We start from the raw sequence: 25,000 nt of genomic DNA on the forward strand, positions 1-25,000 counted from the left end.
CGTAGACACCACCTGAAAAATAAAGTATATCACAATAAATATGATTATTGTCATATTATCATACAATCATCAATCCCTGCGTATGACTGGGTTTCCCTAAACACTACGATATCATTCCCTGTGTGTAACTGTATAATATCCATGATTTTGGTCATGAATTACATTATATGAGTGCATTCTTAACCCTCTATCTTAACCCATACCAAAGTAGATGGTTATACAAGTTATACAAGTTATTATTAGTGTAAGCTTGATGTAGTGTAAGCAAAGTAGATGGTAATACAAGTTATTACTAGTTATTGTGTAAGATGTAGTGTAAGCAAAGTAGATGGTTATACAAGTTATTATCAGTTATTGTGTAAGCTTGATGGTTATACAAGTTATTATCAGTTATTGTGTAAGCTTGATGGTTATACCAGTTATTATTAGTGTTATTGACATGTATGCTTATTTAGTGTAAGCAAAGATGTAACCCCTCCCTCCCCTCCCTTCCTGTTGTCTCGTGTCCCCTCCCCCCCATCTCTGTAATCTTGTTTTCAATCATTGTAAAGTGCTTTGAGTTGCATCCATGTACCAAAGGCGCTATATAAATAAAGTTTCACTTCACTCTTACACCGGCTACTGTACCTGTTTCCCTGTCCAGAGAGGATATGGCTTGATCAAGGCGGGGGGCAGCAGCTTGACCCTGCCGACCTTGTCGGTCAGCCCTCTGTAGACCAGCTCAGTGTACTGGTCCCGGGTGAAGAAGCAGCCTCTGATGGTCATGCTGGTGCCTGACACCATGTGGTCCTGGATCAGACCGGCCAGAGGCTTCCCATCCTGACAGGACCACACACGCACAGATGAGGCACGACAAGAAGCTAAGAAGCAAGAGCTCCGCCATTACCTACCAGAATCACACGTGACGGGTCACACATACGGGTCACACATACGGGTCACACATATGGGTCACACATACGGGTCACACATCGCCCTTACTGGCAGGGGATAAAAATCCGCAAGATGTCTCTTACTGCTGACCATCCTCCCATCCATCTCTCCTCCCTTTCACTTCTTCCCCCAATAAAATAACTAAAACCATGGAATGGAGAATGGGATTCCTTTCACATTTAAAAAAAAGAAAGAAAGAAACAAGTGACAAATTGAATTGTTCCACTCTCCAACAAAGAGAGAAGGCAGAATGTTTACCTTGGGTACCAGGTACTGATGGTCAGTGCTGACCAGCGTGTAGGCCTCAGCCCTCCCCAGCTCGTTCTGCGGGAAGTGGGCGTTCATCTCGTCTCCGTCAAAGTCGGCGTTGTAGGCCTTACAGTTGGCGTAGTGGAGCCTCAGGACCTTCTCCCCGGGCAGGATGCGGGCGCAGTGAGCCTGGATGGACGGCCGATGGAGCGTAGGCTGCCGGTTCAGCAGCAGGACGTCGCCGTTCTTGATGTGGCGGTTGACCTGAGGAAAGCATGACTGGTGCTTAGAGGAAGATTCCATTCCACAACAAATTGTCAAACAAGATACAGTACGCACAAAGAGGGTGAACACTGGGCAACATTCAAGTAAGTGATTCAGAGAGGAGTAAACATTTAAAACAATCTTTTTGGGAGATTTTCTTTTATTTATTTTTTTACAGATTCCGTATTGAAACATGCCTCTACGGGGGGGGGGGGGGATTGCGGGACACAGGAACCACAGTGTGTGTGTGTGTGTGTGTGTTGTGTGTGTTGTGTGTGTTGTGTGTGTTGTGTGTGTGTGTGCGTGTGTGCGTGTGTTGTGTGCGTTATGTGTTGTTCTGTGTGTGTGTGTGTGTGTTGTGTGTGTTGTGTGTGTGTGTATAGAGTATACACAGTGTGTATGTGTGTGAGGAATGGAGTCTCCTTACTATCTTCATGGTCATCTTTTGTTGGCCAGTGCAGGGGGTGAGCAGCTGCTTGGCTATAGCCTCTCGCTGGATGACGTTGGAGCTACTCAGGATGGTGCGGCTGCCGTCCTCGTTGATCACCATGGACGCGCCTGGGTGGATGTCGGGCCCGTTCAGCACCGCCTGGCGGAGCTCCTTCACATTCCACGGCGTCACCGGCTGGGGGTAGGTCAACTTGGTGGCAAACACCTGCAGCATGACAAATGGACTGTGAGCTCGTAAAACCATAATAGTCATAAACAGACTGTTCACCATTATAACCTTTCACCGCAAAAGCACAGTCAGTAAAAACAACAATAAAAATAGTTAAAGACTAGAAGCAAGTTTAAAAAGATGGTTTTGAGACATTGTTTGAAGGAGGAGACAGAGCACGCTGGAATCTTTTTGGGGTGTTTTGGGAGTATGTATGTTCCCATGTACCAAACGCAGGCGTCCAGTCTCACCATTGGGATTCCAATCTCATTGGTCTCGATGTACATGTCAGGACAGATGACAGAACGCGCTGCGTAGTCCACACGTTTGCCCATCATGTGTTTCCTGAACAGACCGTCCTTCTTCTCTAAAATCTACGAGAGAAAACAGAGACAGCATAAGCAACATCGTACGCTTAGGGCTTATTGATGTTTGACAAACCTAACGTTTGACTCAACTGAAGACAAGTGTATATTTACATGAAGAATGCGGATGAGACAGAAATGTATTGTTCACTAATGATTGACAGCGAGGCGGCCATTATGGAGACTGCATGGATTTGACAGTTTGTTTTGCATGCCCGTACGGAGAAAGCCTGGAGAGAGGTCTCCAAGGGAAAGGGGCTGCCCACCTGACGGATGCCTGGGTACTTTTCCGGCATCAGTTTGTCCATCTCGCTGTCGAAGACGATGTTGACGTGACTCTGCAGCTTGATCCAGGTGTTGTAGAGCTTGTCTGTGAGCGTCACACCTGGGACCCCTGTCAGGAAGGCCTGGTCTGTCTGAGAAGGGACTGCCGCCACCTGGAGAGGGACAGGGGGAGAACAGGTGAGGGGACAACACTGAACACACAGTGGCTTAACTCAATCACTCCATACAAGAGACAGATACCATATGGCATGACTACCTGGTAGGAGATCCGAGATGTTTATCTAAGAGCTTCATAGGACCACATACCTTCTCTGTCTCAGTCACCTCTTCTTCTTCGTCCTGCAGCTTCTCTCCAGCGATGAGGGTGAGCAGCTTCTGGATGACTCCGCTGTCCTTCATCACGGCCTGCATGTTGACCGTCTGGCCGTTGGTGAACATCTGGTCCCCGAGACGGTTGATGGGCCGGTACCTGGAGGAAACAAGAGTGTTCAGCCAGCGGCTGACCAACTGGGATGGAATGTCCACATGGGGTTCTCAAGGATCCAATCCCACCCAGATCTTTCACCATGTGGATCTGACAGACTCCTCTCACCTTGCTGGTGGGACCACCATCAGATCCAGAAAAAAGAAGTCTGCAAAGAAGCTAGCGGGCGCGCCTGGCCGTTCTCCCAGTCCAGAGAACAAAGACTTCAGGAAGAAACCTGCGATAGGTGCCAAAGTAAAAAGGAACAAAACATTTACCAGATGTTCATTTCTACCACTTGATGGATAGACAAGAATTGTCACAATAACAATGAGGAACCTTTTTTTTTCTTCAGATTTTATCCCTTTTTTTTTCACCCAATTTGGTAGCCAATTGAACCCAACCTAGCATCCAATTATCCCCTGCCTATTGCATAGGATCCGCCGCACGACCCCGTGGCCGGCAGTCCCAGAGGAGGCCGCCAGGCAGACTAGCTGACTGGCTCCTCGAGCCCAGCACCGTTATTCCGGCACCCAGGGGGCGGTGTTGCGCGGCGGATCCTTGTCCGGAAATACTCCTATACCCGCCCTCGGGAGCGGCCGCCCAATATGCCGCTCCCCGTATGTGCCCCAGCCATATCCGGATCTGGCGAGCTGGGATTCGAACCCAGTCCCCGGTGGGCAGCATGCACTAGTGGCCAGTGCTTAGACCGCTACACCACCGTGGGGCCCCGGAACCTTTCTTTCAGGCCCAGCAGAGATCCTCTGACAGGGCATCCGGCAGCCGACAATTTCAGTCAGTAGAAACAGACAGCTTACCTTCCTTCTCCCACAGGTGGGTGAGATGCTCCCGTGTCTTGCTAGGAGTCAGGTATCCACGTTTTCCCGCCATGGGATCCTCTGAAAGAAGAGCATCATATTATTTGCTCTGGACAATACAGTGGCAATAATGTGACCAGTCAAAAAAAAAAAAAAATGTCCAGAGAGAATAGAGCAAGCAGCAAAAGGGATTGATGGGCATTACCTTCTGTGCTCCCTTTGCTGGGATATTTCTGCATTGAGACGGGTAATGTGACAATCAGTTTGCAATTGTGCTCCCTGCGAACTGTTGACCGGCCACCCCTATTTTAGGAACAGTCAAAACTATATTGTTAAAGAAAGCTTCTCATCACATGAATGGATAAGAAATTAATGGCCAGTATTATGATACATGACAGGAAGTACGTCATTGGTAAACTATACACCAAGGACAGGTTGTGTTTTGTAAGAGGTAGAGCTATCATAAAACTAATGAATTAAGTAATTAATATTATGCCTCAGTCAAATGTCTGTCAATGGTCCAGACTTGCTTATCAATGACCACAATGGTCCAGACATACTTGCAGCGAGGGCATTTCCTGGAGGACATGTGGACCCTCCAGAAGGCAGTTATAAGGCTGCTCTTTTTCTCACAGAGATGCTTGATCTGAGAAGACAAAGAACAATCCATGTATCACCCTGGCCTCTGTGTTAGAGACATAATGTGCAGTTTGCATACCACATACACAGTTCAAACTTACTGGTGTGCTTTGCCCATTACTGCCCGTCTTCTCTTTGACCACCTCATCATAGTACTGCTGCAACACTGCCTGGATCTCATCACCTGTCGGTTGGGCGTTGACCTCCAGGAACTGCAATAGACAAAAAGGGTCAAAGACAGTCGAATCAAAAACGCCATCGAGTGCATTCTTGAGTGCATTTTCCAGATAAACAAGTGTGTTCAATCAAGAAACAGACCCCAAAACAATATTTCACTGAGACACACAACAGGAGACGTGTGTTCTCTATGACGCTTGCTCACCCGGTTGAGTACTGGCTCCAGCTCATACACCTGCTGGAGTTGTCCCACATCCAGCATCTTCAGCTGGTACAGCAGCAGGTGGAGCACTGCGCGGGAACACGTCATCATGTGACAGTTCAGGCATGAGCCCCGGACCAACAGGTACAGTTTCTAGTAGAGGGGTCAGGGGGAGTGGTGAGCCAGAAGGTATGGAAGTATGTTCAATTAACTAAATAGCTATTAAGGTATAATAACTTAGCCCGCAGTAGTAACCAATGTGGACAAGGGGCTTGGAGGGCCAGTTTTATCAATGCTTCATTGCACATAGTGACGTGATGCAAAAAATTGGCCAGGAATTGGACGATAGAACTTATGGGTGATACATTATTGGGCTGGTGAGGAGGTTACACAGTACTTACATCAAAGAAGAGTGGGTTGAAGACGGGCAAGGGAAGCTCAATATGCCCGAAGTGACCAGGACAGTTGCGGTAGTCTTGCATGCAAGTGGAGCACACCTCTTTGTTATCACCTGGTCCCAGTGAGAGGTCGTAGAGGCCATTCTGGGCCACATTACCCACACTATCCAGGAACCTGGGGTTGGTGATCGTTTTGACGCTCAGCTTCCTAGAATGTGGAATGTATGTCACCAGAACAAAAGAGTTGAAACAGAAGGGTTGAAACAGTAAGTAAAATGTATTTCTACAGCACCTTTCCCCAGACCAAGGGTCACAAAGTGCTTTACATAACAAGGAAGAAACACAATAAAACCTGAAGAATGAACCAGAAGAGTTGAAAGTGAGCTCAGTGAGCAAAGAGAAGAGCTAGCCAATGTTCTGAAGTTATCCAAAACACTCAAGCCAACAAATCAAATGCATGAAGTGATACTTATGGCACTCACGCAAGCTAAGTAAGTAAACTAGATGACAAGGTATGCAACAAAGTTATTCACAACAACAACAGCACTCAAGAGCCGGCCACGCTGCCTCAGGAAGGCCTCCAAGATCTCCAGAGACCCATCCCACCCTGGGTACGAACACTTTGCTCGGCTGCCCTCGGACAGGCGGTTCAGGACCATGTCCAAGGACAAACAGACTGAAGCTCAGCTTCTACCCTAGGGCCATTCAGGCCCTAAACACAGCAAAGACCTAGGTTCTAGCTGGACAATCTAGACAATTTGATGGCAGCTACTAGATTGTAATCAAGTGCAATACTGAAATACAACTGTGAACATTAGTGATGCTCCGATCTGATCGGCGCCGATCGGTATCGGCCGATATGGCCTTGATCGGTTTTGATCGGAGTTCTCAAAACGGCCGATCAAACACGACCGATCCGTTAACAAAATGGCGTCGCCAGTCTGGAAATATTACACAGTGTCGGAAAGAGACAACAAATATGCAGTTTGTAATGTCTGCGCAAAAGAAATTCCTCGCGGAGGAACGCACGCAAGGACTTTCAATACCACGAATATCATACGGCATTTGCTGCGTTCGTCGATTCGCTCCGAGAGCGCCGAAGCGCACACTGGGCTCGACGTCATAAAGGGACCGAGTGCTTTGATTGGACGAGAGGTGTTCCACGAGTGCTGGTCAGAGTTCCAGCGCGACTTCACGAGCGTAGTGTAGGTAGTGTTCAGCGACGTCATGTGACCCCGCGAGCAGGAAGTCACTAAGCTAGACTAAGGTCCATAGCAACAACAACTATTAGCGCGAGAGTTTTAGGTCTTTCTCTGGGCACCTTGCACAAGTGTAGATAGCGAGCGACTTTTCAGCATAGCAGGACATATTTGAGATGATAAGAGGAACAGGCTGAGTGCCAAAAACGCTGAGATGCTTGTATTTCTCAAGGCTAATCTGACAGTGATGCTGCTTAATCAGAAGTAAGGTTTGAGTCTGAAATCTCCTTAGGTGAAATGTTTAGTTTTTTTGTTTTATTGATTATTGCCGACTTGCTGTCTTATCTCCTCCTAAATATGACTTGCAACTGACTGACTTGAAACAGTATTTTATATTTGGCTATAGCCTGTTTATGTTGCAGTTTAGTTTGGGTATGTTTATTGTTCCTCAGGAAAGCTACAGTATAAGCTCCAAGTTCTCTAAGAGCCCCTAGTTCCTCTCATTCGAGTGGAATGTTGCACATTTGATGTGACAGTGTACATTTTATTTATTATGATTTTTATTTTCACATTTTATTTGTTTTTCCTGAAGTAAGCTACAGGTGGTTGTGAATTCAATAAAACAGATGGTTGTCAATTCATGATACTTTCTCATCTCCTAATTTCATTTGAATACTTAATATGCAATGTCAATGGTGTTAAGAATAATTAAAAACATAAATAATGCTACACAATAAATAGAATGCTTCAATTGCCATTTTCGACGCTGTGATCGGTGATCGGTGATATCGGATCGGCAGATCACTGATTCCAGTGATCGGTGATCGGTGATCGGCACCAAAAACCCTGATCGGAGCATCTCTAGTGAACATTTCAAACCTGCAAACTGCGACACTTTAAATGAATGTGCAATAATACTATGTGTAATATGACAACCCTTGTGTACAGAAGGTCCAGAGATAGGAAATGTTAGGATATTTATAGCATAGCATAGAGTACAGCACAGTGTTTTATTTGTATAGTATAGTAGTATAGTATAGTGGATAGTGTATATAGCCTTTATTTATGTAAACCAGCTCTTCTCCCCTCTTGTTTTTAGTATTTTTTTACCTAGCACCAGGGGAGCCCCCCCTCCCAAATGTCGTTGTATGGTACCTGTACTATATCAATGACAATAAAGACCATTCATTCATTCATTCATTCATCAAGTCAGTCATGTTCAGGCATGTTGTTCAGGCATGTTGTTGAGCTGTGATGACAGTCATGCTAAGCACTTCTTACCTTATTTCTTCGGCAGAGTACATGCCAAACGACATGCCCTCCAACTGCCTCCATGGTGTATCTTTCCCAAAATACATTCTGGAGAAATACCCAAGTGAACGTTTTTTTTTTTAATGTTTATTGTAAATCCATCATGTGCGAAACCCCACATGCACGAGGAAGTCCGACTTCTACCCCACGTGGGATCTTACTGGACTGTACCACTCCACTTTAGGTCAACGTATAAAGAAAGCAAAAGTTACTATATTAGCTGAACATTTTAAAACATCAGTCATTTATTGATGTAACGTATTATCGAAGCAAAAATGTATTAACCATCACGGTAAGAGCTAATTAGTTAAGAAAAAAAATGCAATCTATTTGTGCAGCTCACCCCCCCTATGAAAACCTAAATCGTTTAGCCCTTCCCATGATCCCTCTGGTTTGTTTCCAACATGGCTGCCCCCTGTAAACACGTAGGGCACAGCCTGCATAGGAACAGTGGATTTTTACTTACTACATTTGAACAATTCTGTCTTCGAAGGTACGTTTTACATAATGCACATAATGTTGATCATTGACATTGACGTATGTATTGGTTCAGTCGCGTGTTTGTTCCGGGCGGCAGCAGTCATCCATGGTGTGTCTGTCTGTGCACTATCAGGAGGTCACAACATGCTCTTATCAATGGTTGTGATGCTACTTAGAATTGAATGAATGAATGAATGAATGAATGGATGGTCTTTATTGTCATTAATATAGTACAGGTACCATACAACGAAATTTGGGAGGGGGGGCTCCCCTGGTGCTAGGATTTTTTATTTTTTTTACTAAAAACAAGAAGGGAAAAGAGCTGGTTTACATAAATAAAGGCTATGTACACTATCCACTTTACTATACTATACAAATAAAACACTGTGCTGTACTCTATGCTATGCTATAGATATCCTAACATTTCCTATCTCTGAACCTTATGTGCACGAGGGTTGTCATATTGCACATAGTATTATTGCACATTCATTTAAAGTGTCGCAGTTTGCAGGTTTGAAATGTTCACAGTTGTGCACAATTGCACTATAGGAGCAAATGTTTTGCACATATCTTGTTGATTCATACATCCTTTTTGCTCCAGGAACTTTGGATGGAGCGCGTCTGTCTGTCAACAAACTGCATCGGCTACAAAAGGTATTTGCTGTCAGTGAACGATAATACAGTAGTCCAATAATGTTCACGATTGTCCAGTATTTATTACATTATATTCAACTTTATTGTCATTGCACAGAGTCCAAGTAATGCTACAACGAAACGTAGTATTTGGTTATTCAGTTAAGGTGTTGTGATACGTTTTCTTTTTACACGATTTCAGAGCCTGCCGAGTCAATTGTCATTCCTAGAAAGAAAACATGGTACGTATGCAATTTGTTTGAAATCTCTCCCACGCTGAATTAGGCCATTTTGAATGCTGTGTCATTTCAATATTGTTCATTTGACAGGGCTAAAGAGGCTGTACTGGAAGCTCTCGCATCCACCGTCAACAGGGTAAAAATACTGCAATCAATGAGTACTTTTAGTTTATAAAGTGCTTGAGCTCAAGCAAGCCACAGTGACATTGACCAGTTTCTTAGTATTTAGTGTAAATGCATCTTTGTAAAACAAGACTATGTGAATACCTTTCAACTTGATCCTCCTTTCCAGGACCCAACTGCACCACATTACATGTTCCAGGATGATCCCTATCTCACACCAAGAACGTCTGCAGAATTTGTAAGTAACGCGTGGGAGTTCTGGAGCTTTTCTGCTACTGTATATCAACCACTGTTGGCACTGATCATGTGTTTTGTATTCTTTGTCCTCCACAGAAATTATACTCCCTAGCCCAGGAGTCTGGCAGAACCGCAGGGAAATTTTTTGTCAACACACATCCCAAGTTTTTCCAGAAAGACTTTGCTGAACCGCACATCCCAGTGAGTTTGACTACAAGACCATGTCTGAAAGTCCCATTTAGCGACATCACGATGAAGTGTGTTAAGAAACTGGTCTCTGTCTCTCTGGCCTGCAGTGCCTCATGCCAGAGACCGTGGAGCCGCAGCTGGAGGAGGTGAGCGAGGCTGCGCTGGTGGAGAGGATCATGCTGAGGAAGGTGAAAGCAGCAGTAGACCTGTATGACCAGCTGCTACAGTCAGGTGAGAAGTCGTCACTAACACCTGCCTTTAATCAGTCCCTCTGTTATAGTGACATTTATATTGGCTCACAAGTATACTTGAGTTATCCAACATGAGTAATGTGAGTTTTGGAATGTAGGCCTATTATTACTTTGGCCCAACACTTTCTCGTAGTTAAACGTTTGTTTGGTACATGTCTGATGACTCCGTATTTCAATGCAGGCAGCGCAGTGTCTATGGATGTCACCAATGATCTGCTGGACCTTATTTGCCTCTATGGAGACAGGGACCCTGTAGAAGATAAGCCAGAGACTGAGGACATGGTGGGACATTTACGTGTCTCTCATAGCTAAGGACTTGAGAGAAGTTCTTGACCACCTGATTGGTCACATTATCAACATGTAATTCAAAGCTTATCCTCAAGGCGGTACTGTATGTGCCACCTCACTCCAGACAGCAACAGATTTTCACAATTTTTACTGTACATTTGCTTATATGATTCTAATTTAGATTTTTTGTTTTTGTGTGGTTCAGCTGTCCTGTTGTTACTTTAGTTTTAGTTTATTTGTATTTATTTATTCATTATTTAGATTTGTTTTCTTCTCTTCTTCTTCTCTATTTTATTGTTGTTGCATAGGACCCCCTAGAAAACGAGATATCATATCTCAAGGGGTTATTCCTAATAAAGCAATTTCTTATATGATTGGAATGCTCAGATGAACATTGTTAAAAAGAGATGTATTTCTGCATTAGCTGTGTCTGCTTTACTCAGCATCTCTGTTGGTCTGACCCTAGGAGGAGACCCAGGTCGATGGCCAGAGGAGGAGAGGAAGGATGCGGAGAGCTTCAGACATCCTGAGGGTAGTTTGGAGGTAAGGTTGTTCAGGTGAAGCCGTGTTGGCGAGGAGGGAGCAACTTAATTGACACCAGCTCAGTGGCCTTGCGGTTATAGTGTCCGCCCAGAGATTGGGAGTCATACCAAAGACGATAAAAATGGTACCCGATGCCTCCCTGCTTGGCACTGGTTGGATTGGGGGTAAGACCCTGCGACATACCAGCGTCATGTCCAGGGGTTGTACGTCAAGCATATACCATAATGTTACTCAATTATTATTCTATTTTCTCCTACAGGGAAAACAACAATGCAGAGCGGATATTTAACCTGCTGCCTGAGCGTGACAGACGATCATACGGAGCTCTCATCAGAGGCATGGTGAAGGTTAGTCACACTTGTCATCATATGACATCTCTTATTCATCCTTGTCACTGGGGCTTCTGATTCAGTGTCTGCATTTAAACCCCCCCCTAGCATGGAGCCTATGCAAGGGCATTCAACACATACACAGACATGCTGAACAACAGGCAGACAGGTGAGCGTGTTTTCAAAGATTCGATGTAATTATAGCGTCTAAAAACTGTGAAATCATCACTGATCATACATGTTTCGTCCTCCAGCGGATGTCCACACCTTCAATGCTCTGATCTTCGCCGCGCCTGAGGTTAGAGAGAAGTACACTGAGAAATGGGAACTGATCACTGTAAGTCTGTATAGGACACCTACCGTATATATTATATTATATATATGATATATTATATATCATGTCGAAGCCTGGATTCATATTCACAGGGTCTCAGTAGGAGTGTTGATCTAGAATCAGTTTATCAGATTTTATGGACAGCTTTGTGAATATGGACCCTGATGTCAGAGAGAGAGATCCTTGTACTCACAATCTCTCTCTCTCTCTCTCTCTCTCCTCTCTCTCTCTCTCATCCCTCTCCCTCTCCCTCTCCTTCTCCCTCCTGTAGGAACTGCTAAATCAGATGAATGAACAGAAGGTGAAGCCCAGTCTGCTGACGTTTAACGCTGTGCTGAAGGCGCTGCGTCGCTGTGGCAACCTGGGGAGGGCGCAATCTCTGCACACCCTTAGTGAGATGAAGGTTCTGGGTGTCGGTCAGTATGCAAACACTCCACGTGTTGTTCAGAGACTGTTGTTGTACTGATCCCTATTGGGAATTATGTCAGTATATGGGAATTCTGCAATGAATCACCGATGGTATTTCTTTGACGGTTCATGTGTTTTCTCCAACCTTTTTCAGCACCCAGTTTGGCTTCTTTCAACCATGTCCTGACCATTTTCTACAAACCAGGTGAACACATCATTTCAGTTGTTGTGATGAGTTGGTCAGTGGTCGTTGTGGTGGTATGTGCAGTATGTAGCTCTAATTTTTCTCTCTTGGTTCTGTCCAGGGTCTTCTCCCCAAGGTCAGACAGATATTCTTCAGGAAGTGATCTCAGAGGTGGAAGGAAAGACGTTCGGGCCTCAGGATCCAGATGACAGTACGTATGAGAGATTTGACTGATGAGAGATATGGAAATACGTTTGTAATAGTTGCTGGCTTTCCCCTGACAGAACCCCCGCCGTAGCGCAGCTATCCCTACGTATCGTAAATGTTTTCGTTGACTAAGTGACTAAGTCTTACCCTTCTTTTTGACTCTTTCCAGCACAATTTTTCATCAATGCCATGAGAATTGTAAGTATCCTTAAATGTGTATGATTATTCCTGCAGTATTTCAGTATCTAACAAATAGTATGACGGCCGGGGACAGAGTGGTAGTATATGCATTTTATTGTAAGCAGGGCTCCCCTGAAAAAGTGACCTTGGTCTCAGTGGGATACCTCTGTATAAATAAAGGATGATTCTTATGAATCATAATGTCTGTCCCCCACAGTGTATGGATACCAAGGACATAGAGCAGGCCTACAGGCTCCACAGCTTCCTGGGCCAGGGAGAGAACTGGAGGCTGCTGGGAGACTCCTTCCAACAGAGTATCTACTAGTGAGTAGTCTGGCCTGCAGACCAGATTCATGGATGCCTGAGGTGTGTTGTAAGGCGTAGCAGCTGTGCCGATGACACGCTATAGGGCCGACCCGAGCTGTCCTCGCTGAGTACGGTATGAGTATAGAACAGCCTGCCTCCAGAAATGATGCATCATCACCACTGAGTGCAATGGTACAGCGCTATTGCTCACCCTCAACACCGATTGGGTTTAGACATCATCTTGGTTGCCTGCCACTAGCACAGCAGGGGCTCGGTACAGCTCGATAGTCCGGAAAACGGCTTAAGAGTGCCGAGTATGATTCTCTCTAAACTGTGTACAAACACATGGGCATTTTTTCTGAGTGGGGCAGTCCCACTCATATTTTTCATTTTATTTGACAGATACAGTATAGTAGATTATGACAGGAAGGATGGGTGAGAGAGAGAAGAGGGATGACATGCAGGATATGTCCCCGGCCGGAATCGAACCGGCGACCCTGCGGTTACATGGTCGGCGCTTAACCCGCTACGCCACCTAAGCGCCCCACATGGGCATTTCTGAACATCTGATTTGGCGTCTTTTTTGGGGCCGTCTCGTCTCTGACTTCTCTGTCTCTCGTCCAGTGGCAGGTTCTTCAGCCTCCTGTGCATGATGGAACACATCGACGTGGTGCTGAAATGGTACAAAGACCTGATCCCTTCTGTGAGTAGTCACGTCCTGGTGACGAGACAGACCGTGCACGTACATGCCAACACTCAGAGAACACTCGGAGAACACGCCAGAGTGGTGTTAACTGGTCTTGTTTGTTTGTTTGTTTTTGTCTGTAGCTGTATTACCCAAACACACAAGGATTGAAGGATCTGCTCCAGGCGCTGGACACTGAGAGCAGGCTGGACATGATCCCACAGATATGGAAAGGTGGGTTGAAACGGAATGTGAGGTTACAACATAAGTGTTGTAAGGACACAAGTCGAGAGAGAGAGAATAATGATTGACAACCAGTGCTCCTGTCCACCCCTCCTCCACAGACGTCCGGCGGTTGGGCCATGAGAACAAGCCAGACCTGGTGGAGGAGATGCTGTCCCTCATGGCCAGGGACAAACACAGCAGTGAGGTGAGGAGTGGGGAGAAACGCCGAGCAGCACTGCATTGACAGACCACCATCTGACATCCTGCCTGATGCATAATGATAATGCATTGGAATGGGGAATGGAGTGGTTTTCCACCAGCTGTGAAAAGTTGACATTGTATTAGGGAAGGGGGTGGGAGGTATCAATAGTCTGAGTATTGTAATTGCTAAAAACATGCTGATTTATATTGAGACCTATATTGGTATGCCTGCAGGTCCAGGAGTCTTTTGCGCTGTGTGCCATGGATGTGAGTAGGGTGTATGAGCAGATGGACCGAGGTCGAATCGCCTTGGAGTGGACAGCCTCCTCCCTGAACAATGTCACCTTGATCCTTCTGGCTGCCCAGAAGAAGAAGCAGGCCTGGTGAGAGCTGGACCAAGACGGGTGGAGGTTCTAGGGGTGGAGGGGTTTAGACCAGTAGCCAGTCAGGGTGGAGGTTCTAGACCAGTAGCCAGTCGGGGTGGTGTTTCTAGACTAGTAGCCATGGTTCTGTAGTAAGGGGATTTGGGGATATATAGTTGCAACTGGGGATGTTATTTGCAAGAATATTATACTGCTTACTCCTATCCAAGTATTTGCTTCAGAGTTGAACTGAGGCATCTGTATACTTGTGGTTTGGTTAATTGTACAGCAGTCACTTGTGCGGGAGCCATTGGTAAATAATTTCAGTGTTTTCATGTCTTTTCCTTGATCTAGGGACATGTTGAAACTCTTCAAGGCCAAAAACAGAGTCCCATCGTAAGTGTCAACAGTTCATGTGCATCACTCATATTTCTGTGAGCCATCGTTGGCCCCTAGTTGTGAAGACTGACTAGTTGTTGTGTTTCTGTAGTGAGGGGCTGATGGAGGAGTTTATGATGAGCATCAAGAGCGACAACGCCCCTGAGCAAGCAGTGGAGCTGGTTCAGATCTCAGCCAGCTTCTGTCTCCCCATCACCCCCAAAATGGCCAAGAGGGTGCAGCAGGAGTTTGAGCTCTCTGAGAAGCAAAGGTGTGTGATGTTGTATTACTTTTTTTTTCTTTACCTAGATTAAGCCCAGTTCTGGACAAAAAAAACCCATTTTCAATGGAGAATTTGCATTGCAGGAATAAGGCTTGCCATAGGTCAGATAAATAGTACTTGTGTGAACTGAACTGTGTGAATTGAATGGGTACATGTTCTCATACCTTTTTTGTTGCAGGAGTATTCTGTCTGAGCTGGAGGTCACAGAAGACAATGAGTGAGAGGAGAGCTGCCTGCCACCTGTTTGAGAATACAGCACTAAAATGTACCTGTTGTGTCATGTGTGAATTGTTCAATAAAATGTAACTAAAACCAATAGATCCCTGGTTTTTATTTAATTATGAATCACACTAAGAGTTTGAGATTTTACAGTATTTGATTAGTCACATTTTAAAGTCAAATGCCATTGAAAGTCATGACATGTAGAGACAGCACATAATAGATGATAATTACATAAAAATACAATTTCCACTGAGCTCTTGTCAACAACCATGATTTATTGATATCCAATATTGACAGGGAGGAAATAGCATGACAAAATTGATTATTTAGGTGAATCTCCACAAAACGTCTGATCAATAAACGACCAGAAATAAATGAACACTTGATGAAAGCGTTACACGTGTGAGCTGAAGAACGAAGAACAAGGCTAGTAGTGTGGACAGGTTACTTCTTCTGGAGTGGCATTGGACCAAGCGTCCATCTAACAGCGCGCACACACAGTGCTACTCAGTGAGGGGTTTTATCCACAAGGGGGTGCTACGTCTCACCTTCTGAGATCCCTGCCTGGAATTAACATAATTATGAACATGACTGAGGTACATTCAGACAAACACTTCAGTACTATCGTCTGTAGGTAGCAACTCTTTTTATAGACGTTTGGGCAGGTTTCAAGGAAAAGGAGGGCACATTTAAACTTGGGATACGCAGATCAGTGGCATAGTGCTTCAAAAAGTTATTTCCTCTGATATTATTATTTATTATTATATTCATAAATTAAATTCCTCCAGGGAGGCAGAGCTCACTGTTGATACAGATGAGGGCACTCCATGTATGAGCAGGCATGGGTCTGGTCCAGAAACACCCCGTAGTCCCTACTTCCTCAACTCTACATCTGAAAGGGACTGGATAAGGTACAAGCATGATGGCAAAAAAAAAAATCTGACTAGGCAGGGTTGAGCTTCCACGATCTTTCTTTTTACCTATTGAATGGTTTCCTATCCTGTAGGGTCTAGGGGTTCTTTCTGGACAGGACCTGTCTGGGTCTGATACCTTACGGCGCTTGGGTGGTGCCCAACCCCACGGCGTTGGCGTACGCAGACAGGAGGCTGACCACCTGTCTGGTTTCTAATGTGAGCCGGGCCTCTTTGAGCCAGTCCTGTGCCACCCTGCGGGACTCGCCCTGCAGCTGGTTGACGAACTTGGCCGCCAGCTCCAGGTCGCCGTGCTCCAGGCTGTAGGCGGCGTACGAGAGCAGCTTGAACGTGTCGAGGTCTTCGGTCGCCAGCTTGGCGGGCGGGGCCTCCTGCGCGTTCTCAAAGAGGAGGATGGCCTGCAGGTAAGAAAGGAAGTACTGGTAGAGGCTGTTGCGCGTCTCGTCGATGAGGGCGACGCGGCGCACCAGCTGGCGGATGCCGTAGAAGCGGGCGCGGAGGGAGGCCTCGCTGTAGATGCCGCGACTGAGAGACTCGCCGGGCAGGGCGGTGGTCAGGGCGTGGGCAAACTCGTTGTCGGTGCAGCTCTCCTGGATGACCTTGACGGCGCCGTCTAGGGGCTCGGTGGGGGTGTCTGCGGTCGCCGACTTCAGTGTGTAGTTGAGAGCCTCCACGGACAGCCACAGCTGATGGGCCTTGCGAGCCTCTTCCTCTGCAATCACATGACCTGCAGGGAACGACAAGAAGAACGCTTGGGTATCTCAACGGTACAGACCAGAGAACAGCCTCTAGAAGGGAAGGCTTGAGAAGGGGACTGTTGTTGTATACATTTGCATGTGAAAAGATGACCGTGGCTTAAGAGAGTGCAGTGTCAGTGTTCTTCTGTGCGTGTGAGGGTATTTCCCTGTGTGTATTACTCACTGTCAATGGCCCCCTCCATGCCCTTGAGCCTGGCGTAGGCTGCATTCATGTCCAAGGTGAAGCTGTCTAGCTGTTCCTGGGTCAGCCGGCGGTACTGAGTTTCCTGCTCAGTCATCTTACTATTCAGGACCTGGATCAGAAGTTAAATATATTCATCACTTGGTTTGTATTAGATATGGTTTACTGTATGTATGTGTGTTTGTGTTAGATATGGTTTACTGGATTTAGTATGTGTGTTTGTATTAGATATGGTTTACTGGATTTAGTATGTGTGTTTGTATTAGATATGGTTTACTGTATGTATGTGTGTTTGTATTAGATATGGTTTACTGTATGTATGTGTGTTTGTATTAGATATGGTTTCCTGTATGTTTGTGTGTTGGTATTGTTCCATACTACAACACACAGGGTGGTGGGGGGTTGTGTGTGTGTGTACTGTACAGCAGGGGTCTTCAACCTTTTTCAGCCCAAGGACCCCTTGGACGCGAGACAAACAGAACAGGGAGCCCCATATGTATATATATATTTTTAATGTGTCACATTTTAAGGCCTATAATAACTTTTATATTTACTTAATTCACCTTTTATTCCACCTTATTATTTATATGCTGGGTTATTAGCCTATATATTATGTGTTTAAGATTGATAAAAATATATAATTTCCCGTTATTGATTAACGTTAATTTCACAACAAAGACCGAACTGCACCATTTTAACCAACACCTAGCTTGCTAGACAGTTTTTGTTTTTGTTTTTTAGCTAACGTTATGTTAGACTCTGCATCATGAGAATCATTTATTTTGTAAATAGTTTTTGTCAAAAGTAGTGTATTATTGCCTATTAATGCTTGTACTTTACTCAATATCATTTTTGTTATATTTTTTAATTCTCACAAATTATTTTGGTGAACAATTGTCAATTTGGTGAATAATTGGCGGACCCCCTGCAGTACCTCTGCGGACCCCCTAGGGGTCGCGGACCCCTGGTTAAAGACCACTGCTGTACAGGGTGTGTGTGTGTTGTGTGTGTGTGTACTGTACAGGGTGGGTGTGTGTTGTGTGTGTACTGTACAGGGTGGGTGTGTGTTGTGTGTGTGTGTGTGTGTGTGTACTGTACAGGGTGGGTGTGTGTTGTGTGTGTGTGTGTGTGTGTACTGTACAGGGTGGGTGGGGGGTTGTGTGTGTGTACTGTACAGGGTGGGTGTGTGTTGTGTGTGTGTGTGTACTTGCCTCCTCTGCCTCTGAGCGGAGCTCCTGCTCCTGCACCTTGAGGACGTCACGCAGGTGGTCTGTGTGGGCCGCAGCTTGTCTACGCAGCTGTGTCCGCATCTCTGCCTCCATCACCTCCCGCGTCTCCTCCACCTGACACACACACCGCAGATAGTCATCCATCATCGTATCGAACCATCCACCAACAGACATTTTGAGTGATCTCTCTGAAGCAAGCACAATCATGGACAGAACCCAATTTCACCGTCACACACACTGAAGTATGGATGATTGGGGGCTATTCCATGCAGACCACAAAAACACGTTGGCAGTTTATGTCATATTCATATTTAACTGAATCCTCGACTCAGAACGAGTTCAAAGCGGTTGGAAGGAACCGTGGTGGCGTACCTTCTTCTCCTGCTCCAGACGCATCTGCTCGCGGTTGTGCTCCAGGGCCGTGACCACGGCCGCCTCCAGGGCCTTCTGGTCCTCCAGCTTCTGCTGCTCCAGGGCCGACTCCACGTGGATCTGCTCCCGCACCCTCTGCTCGGCCAGCTCGCGGTTCAGCTGATCGATGCGCCGGTGGGCGTGGGCGATCAGGGAGTTGAGGTCGTCCTGGCTCAGCTTCCCTGCTGGGGCAGCACCAGGGGCCACACCATCAGTTTGGATGCGTTGATCATGGGTGAGTTCGTAAATTCAAGGGTGCGTTCGTAAATTCACTCAGATCACCGGAGCGCTCTCTGGGTTCAACGTCATAAAGCGCTTTGAGTTACATTTCATGTAGGAAAGGCGCTATATAAATAAAGCTTTACTTCACTATAAAGGGACCAAGTACTTTGATTGGACAAGAGGCATTCCATGAGTGCTGATCAGATTCCAGAGCGAATTTATGAAGGCAGCCCATATAGCACTTTTTTTTAATTTCATATTTCATTTAATTTGTTTAAGACGTTGCCACAAAATTTTATTAGATTAAACCTGTTTGTCATTGCACAGAGTACAACGAAATGTGTTTTTTGCTCTAGACACAGGGTCAGCCAGTCAGCACCCCTGGAGCAATTAGGGGTTAAGTGCCTTGCTCAAAGGCACAACGGCAGATATGATATCAGTGTTTCCCCTAGGTTTGTTGCCTTGGGGGGGGTGGCATGGGCCGTGGCTTGGACCCCCCCCCCCCGGGTGGTTCTTTCTGTCTCTCTCTCTGGTGTGCCGACACCAACCTGCTCTCTCCTTCTCTCCCTCTCTATCCTCCTCTCTCCCTCTTTTGCTGTCAACCAAAAGGCAAACATAACAACCAGAGTATTTATAATCTAATAAGAGGTATAAATTGATCCATATAAATGTATAACATAATTATAATTGAATATTGGATTGCTGTGGGCAATGCAGTCAGATAATGTCATTTTGACTTTCTCTCACCTGAAAAAAATGTGTATGTCCAACTGTAAAAAACAGACAGTTCCAATGCTTCAATCCACTGTCCATATACTGTAAATATGCCATTATGGTATTACCATGAAGCCCAATTCTAGCAGAATAAGAAAGATTGTATGTCTACTTTAAGTAAAATAATAAAGTGCATCCAGTTAGCTCTTTAGCTGGCAAGTGTGCAAGCAGACTAGCTCATCTCATAGCTTGCTAGTTCTTTGACACTATTTACACCATGGAACTATAGTCAGACACTTTCTAGTCACAATAATAACCAATTTGAACCAACTTTCTCTGTCAGAACACTCAGCAATTATATTTGCTAACGTTTCAACTTGCTTATTTTCATCTGCAGACATCCCACCCTGCAAAAACTCTCTCGCGTCGCGCGCACACACTCGCACAAAATATTTTATTATTCTCCTATCCAGTGATGGCACAAGTGTGGACATAGGTCTGGCTATGCGAGACTACTGGCGGACTAACGTTACCAACGAGCCCATGGGCTTGCCACTCGCCAGATTGGGTGCGTTTTAAAAAAGCGGATATTTTAGCCTGCTTGTCAGATGTTTGGTGTCTACGTCCGTAATAACTCCTCTTTCTTGGGGAGGCGGGGGGTTCCGCCCCCCCCAAGGCAATTGTAGGTGAAACACTGGATATCATCAACGGCAGATATGACAGTGTTTCCTCTATATGCATTTATTGGTGGCGGGCCGCCACGAATGAATTTCCTCCGCCACTAATTGATTCAGACAGTCCACTTTGATTAAGGGCTGCGCAGAAAGGCAGCGAGTTATTATGACCGGAGAACAGAAAAAAAGCAGATTGAAGCTAGATTTAGGCCGCTTCCAGACCAACATTTCGTTCCGATTTAGGGCGTAGTTAGTTACAATATGTTACAATGTTGCAATTAACCTCGTCGTTTGTGTTCGCACTGCAATCGAGACTGAATCTCTCAACAGGCGCGCGGCGCGAGGCGACGCGCTTTCAAAACAGTTTTGTGATTGGTCCGAATTTCGCGGGACATTTGGATTTCAGGAAATCGCTCTCCTCACTCTCTCTCTTAGCCCGTCGCCGGTGCCTTTAATCCCGTATCCTAATCGAAAATGCAACATCATCAGCGACGACTGTGGGTTATTGCATTTACTACTGTTCTCTGGTTCATGTTCTTATACCAGTGCTCAGTATACGAGTATTTTAAATGAACATTCGTAATGTATGTCTCTGATGTTCATGGTCAACTAAATCAGCCTATTTTGTGAAACAAATAATGTTCCCGCTAATGGGTTAACCGAGCATTCTCGCACCTAAAGTGCAAGCACCTAGCTTCGAACTATTCATAGCAATATGCGCGGGGGAAAAAAATAATCTATTGCCTCTAAAATCACCACGAACAGAACGGCGGAGGTACGGGTAAGCAGGGCTCATGTTGGTGTCCTCAAAGGTAAGTGTTGGTTTCTTTAACTCAACTGATAGCATTACCTTGCTGTTGTTGTTTACCGAATGCTCCATCTGACTGTCACACTGTGATTTTACTTGTGTAAACAGTTAATGAGTAACGTTAGCCGGTTTTGTGCGTGTACTCTCATGTAGGCCTACTTCAGTGGTGTAGTCTAGTTTTTTCTAGTGGGTATACTGTGATTTTCCCCTCCCAGCCTCATATCGTTCATAAAAATACATCTGCGCTCCCTGTCTAACGTTATATATCTAACATTACATGTTATAAGGCTGATCTGTGCATGATAGTCCTGCATTTTGACATATTTCCCCACGTTGATGGTATATGACGCTATAGTCAGTCCCAATGGTCCAAAAGTCAAGTGCTTCGTAACACAGACGGGTGAATTTTATGAATGAAAGTGAAAGTTCTGTCGCAAAACGCCGTTACGAATCTTCACACATTTTAAAGTGGGTATATGGAAATCCTTGGCCTTTTCTAGTGGATATACGGCGTAGTCCTGCGTATCACGTAGACTACACCACTGGCCTACTTCGTATTGATCTTTCTGTGTGTGTGTGTGTGTGTGTGTGTAATGCGCGTTCCGCATGTTCCGCTGCAGCTGTAGGATATATTGGTATTTGATCACCTTCTATATAAAATCACCTGCTCGGCTTTAATGACTTAACCGCTATTTAAGAAATTATAATTGTTGCCACCCTATAGTTTTTGGTGAAATTACGTCTTTATTTTGAGCGCCAGTGCGCGGTTTATGCGCGTGCACTCGGAAAAAAAAGGCGCGCGAAAGACGACCGCTCCGCCACTAATGTGAAAAATCCTGGAGGAAACACTGATATTATATCATATAAATATGATGTCAGCAACCCTCCAGTCACCAGCTCACATGCAGCTCCCTCCTGAGGCGGGGATCGAACCAGAAACCTTCCGATTGCTCGCCAACCTCTCTAACCTCTAGGCTACCTGCCGAAATAGCAGGGGAGCGACTACCGGCAGAGGCAGCTTGCGTGAAGCAAGACAACTGTCTCTGCAGCCTTCTTGTTACACACCAACAGAATCGGTAGTGAGCAGAACGCCTTGCTTGGTGAATCTGAAACATCTCTAAAAGCCATCCCGCTTCTAGTGGTGACGTCATATGGCAGAGCCTACCTGATCCTCAGTGACCCTGGTCGTGGGGGGGCCACAGACATGCAGGCTTCTGCCCCCTGGGCCCCAGCTCAGAGGTGACACCACCGATTCAGCTAATCACGGTTTCGAGGATCAGATTAATTAGCTGCATCAGGTGTCACTGCGCCGTTGGGACAAAAGCCTGCAGTGCTGCGCCTCTCCAGAAGCAGGGTTGAGGATCACTGCTCTACTGTGATGGGAAGGTAGGTAATGTGGAAGAACATTTATATATAATATAATAGACATAATTAGAAATCCAGCCGGTGTGAGAAGCAGTGGGTGAGAAAGTGGGTTAATTGTCCCCGGACTTACTGAGTCCCTTCCAGTTGGCTTGGATCTCTGGAGTGATGCTGTCCAGCTCCTTCTGGAACTGGATCTTGGCTTCGTTCACTAGGTCGCTGTACTGGGACACGATCTTCGCCTCTGACTGCGCTGTCTGGACCTGCAAGCACCGCCACAACCACGCAGGTGACAAACCGGCCTAGTAGGTATTTAGAGGGGCTATGCAGTACAATTCGCGCTAACTGGAGAGGCCGTTAGGGGTTCTCTTCCTCAGAGGGATGTCATTTCATCTGCTGGGATCACGGCTCTCCGCTTCGTCATCGTGAAATGAGACAATCGAAACACACCGCCATTCTTGTACGCTCCACAAATATTCAATGGACCTTCTGGTAATTATAGTAGCGTTACAGTAGTATCAATGACGAGACGGCATGCATACATTGCTGACAAATGTGAGAGAGGCCAGGTTACCTTGGTGACCACACTGTCCAGATCCACCACCATGCTATGGAGGTTCTCCTCCGCAGCCAGGATCTGTGGCCGGGCTGAGGCGATCTTTGAGTCCTTCCCTCCGTCGATCAGCCCCCTCAGCTTCTCCAACTCACCCCTGTGGCCCAAAGACACAGAACACTGAAAAACTGTCTGTGGCCTAAAACCATACTGTAATACTGTACCATACGCAAAGCCCGACAACACTGCACAGAATAGCAAATTCTGTGAAAGCTATTCATGATATATTTAGTTATCATTAATACATCCAGTCAACATTCTAATCCACATACATACAGCACGCTAGTGGCTACAACATTAAAACAACAGAAGCAGAACGCACTTGGCTTTGAGAAGGGCCTCTCCGGCCTCATCCACCAACCGGCTGCGTTCACTCAGGGCGTCCTCCAGAGCTCGCCACTGGGCCGACTTCTGATCTGGGTGAGCCTAACAAAACAAAACATCCATAACAGGCCTTTAAAAGACAATTAATGCAGTTCTATGCATTTCCCTCCTCAAGCTTACACTTCAATCAGAGCAATGTTAACCTTAGAGATGAAGATCCTCAAGGTTGAAGCTGAAACTCCAAGCTGAAACTTGAAGCTGCAAACCACTCACCCCCCCGCCAAAAAGAAAACCCTAGCCACTATGCTCTTCACTCTTGTGGAGATCTGAGCGGCTTGGATAGGGGTCAGTGTGACAGTGTGATCTCCACCTTTCCCAACAGAGAGCTAATACCACATTTCTTGCACTTATCGAATCCTCTCAGATCTCCGCTAGTGCAACGGGGTAAGGGCTAGGTTGTTGCGTCCCTCTCACCTCAGCCTCCATGGCCTCCTTCAGTTTGTGGGTGTGCTGAGCGATGGCCAACAGCGCCGCCTCGTGGGCACCGATGGCCTGCAGGGCCACCTTGGCTGTGCTGCCCAGGGCACCCTCCAGGCTGGCGGTCAGAGCTGCACACACAGTCAACAGACACATTGACACACTTCAATGTCAGGACCGTACTAGCTATATCTACATGCATATTAGGGTTGGGCAGATGTGGTATTACTGGGTGAATAGGGAATCTAAGCCTATACCGGTTTATTTCTTTCAATATTGTCCATACCGTTGAGTCATGTTGAAAGTCAGCTAAAAGGTGTTACCGTATACCAGGGTATTTTGGCCCATGCCTAATATGTAACTACATCATCCTGACTATATACAACAACCTCAACTAGACTATTTATCTATATGCAACAACCTCTACCAGTCTATATATCTGCAGGAATTAGATTCTGATATATCATGCACACACACACTACACTACCAGTCAAACGTTTTAGAACGCCTCCATTTTGCCAGTTTTTATTGAAATTAAGCTAAAATGCAGAACGTTTCATCAACAAATGACTCAATAAGTTGAATTGAGTCCATCTTAATTCTAGGATAATAGTTTTTTGGAATTAATATCTTTGTTTTTATAGGGTCTCTGATTTGCATAGGAATCAATTACAAACTGAACAAATGGAGAGGAACAAAACTGCTCAGGAATGCGCCCCTGAGGCCTGGGGAGACATACAAACAACTACAGAATTGAATGGTGAAGAGGAAAAAGCACAGTCGATGGGACGACAACATCATCTCAGTCACTCTACAAAATTGGTCAAAAATAATCCCCTAATGGAAAATAATCTCTCATATGCATAATTGTGTTTGCAACAATGAATTCAGGTGATACAGCAAACAAATGTTTATTTGGTTTTACTACAAAGCATTACGTTAGTGCACATCCAGCACATGCAATGCAGTTTCTGCACCATCTCTTTGTGTGAAGAATAGTGGTAGCTGCATCATGTTATGGGTCTGTTGTCACCGGCAGGGACTGAGGAG

General features: G+C 45.7%; 3 protein-coding genes across 7 annotated transcripts in view; 1 reads left to right on the forward strand and 2 right to left on the reverse strand.

The window, feature by feature from the left end:
• Positions 1 to 8,005, reverse strand: part of polr1a (RNA polymerase I subunit A) — a gene marked incomplete at its 5' end in the record, with an annotated part of 17,734 nt that extends 9,729 nt beyond the window's left edge. The window contains 15 exons of the mRNA XM_080527096.1: positions 1 to 12; positions 628 to 819; positions 1,189 to 1,443; positions 1,871 to 2,098; positions 2,353 to 2,475; positions 2,733 to 2,903; positions 3,058 to 3,220; positions 3,344 to 3,452; positions 4,033 to 4,113; positions 4,238 to 4,335; positions 4,593 to 4,678; positions 4,773 to 4,883; positions 5,054 to 5,203; positions 5,452 to 5,731; positions 7,929 to 8,005. The exon at positions 1 to 12 is cut by the window's left edge and continues 138 nt beyond it. Of these exons, the coding sequence (XP_080383222.1) occupies positions 1 to 12; positions 628 to 819; positions 1,189 to 1,443; positions 1,871 to 2,098; positions 2,353 to 2,475; positions 2,733 to 2,903; positions 3,058 to 3,220; positions 3,344 to 3,452; positions 4,033 to 4,113; positions 4,238 to 4,335; positions 4,593 to 4,678; positions 4,773 to 4,883; positions 5,054 to 5,203; positions 5,452 to 5,731; positions 7,929 to 8,005 (2,136 nt within the window). The remainder of the gene's footprint in view (positions 13 to 627; positions 820 to 1,188; positions 1,444 to 1,870; positions 2,099 to 2,352; positions 2,476 to 2,732; positions 2,904 to 3,057; positions 3,221 to 3,343; positions 3,453 to 4,032; positions 4,114 to 4,237; positions 4,336 to 4,592; positions 4,679 to 4,772; positions 4,884 to 5,053; positions 5,204 to 5,451; positions 5,732 to 7,928) is intronic.
• Positions 8,006 to 8,362: 357 nt separating this feature from the next.
• ptcd3 (pentatricopeptide repeat domain 3) lies at positions 8,363 to 15,337 on the forward strand (the record flags this gene model as incomplete). 2 transcript variants are annotated; one of them, XM_080525279.1, is made up of 24 exons in its annotated part: positions 8,363 to 8,451; positions 9,040 to 9,092; positions 9,274 to 9,313; positions 9,401 to 9,446; positions 9,603 to 9,671; positions 9,767 to 9,871; positions 9,967 to 10,090; positions 10,292 to 10,392; positions 10,865 to 10,941; positions 11,201 to 11,288; positions 11,379 to 11,439; positions 11,525 to 11,607; positions 11,876 to 12,020; positions 12,167 to 12,217; positions 12,318 to 12,407; positions 12,573 to 12,601; positions 12,801 to 12,907; positions 13,514 to 13,592; positions 13,718 to 13,808; positions 13,919 to 14,004; positions 14,235 to 14,383; positions 14,717 to 14,758; positions 14,853 to 15,011; positions 15,202 to 15,337. In XM_080525279.1, 24 exons carry the CDS (start codon positions 8,363 to 8,365, stop codon positions 15,242 to 15,244), a joined length of 2,007 nt encoding a protein of 668 aa, XP_080381405.1. In that variant the 3' UTR covers positions 15,245 to 15,337. The 2 variants fall into 2 exon arrangements, with proteins under 2 accessions (XP_080381405.1, XP_080381406.1); XM_080525280.1 differs by having other exon boundaries at positions 12,333 to 12,407.
• A 36-nt stretch (positions 15,338 to 15,373) lies between these two features.
• Positions 15,374 to 25,000, reverse strand: part of immt (inner membrane protein, mitochondrial (mitofilin)) — a 15,521-nt gene continuing 5,894 nt past the window's right edge. For 2 of the 4 annotated variants that reach the window (XM_080525065.1, XM_080525064.1), the window contains exons 7-14: positions 23,948 to 24,081; positions 23,472 to 23,575; positions 23,111 to 23,246; positions 22,670 to 22,799; positions 18,718 to 18,941; positions 18,328 to 18,459; positions 17,099 to 17,228; positions 15,375 to 16,904 (exon numbers count right to left, since the gene is read on the reverse strand). In XM_080525065.1, coding sequence (XP_080381191.1) covers positions 16,297 to 16,904; positions 17,099 to 17,228; positions 18,328 to 18,459; positions 18,718 to 18,941; positions 22,670 to 22,799; positions 23,111 to 23,246; positions 23,472 to 23,575; positions 23,948 to 24,081 — 1,598 coding nt within the window. In that variant the 3' untranslated portion in view covers positions 15,375 to 16,296. Of the gene's footprint in view, positions 16,905 to 17,098; positions 17,229 to 18,327; positions 18,460 to 18,717; positions 18,942 to 22,669; positions 22,800 to 23,110; positions 23,247 to 23,471; positions 23,576 to 23,947; positions 24,082 to 25,000 lie in introns of all 4 variants that reach the window. The other 2 variants (XM_080525066.1, XM_080525067.1) reach the window with 2 other exon arrangements.

Source organism: Nansenia antarctica, assembly GCF_963989245.1.
Source record: "Nansenia antarctica genome assembly, chromosome: 3".
Lineage (NCBI taxonomy): Eukaryota > Metazoa > Chordata > Actinopteri > Argentiniformes > Microstomatidae > Nansenia > Nansenia antarctica.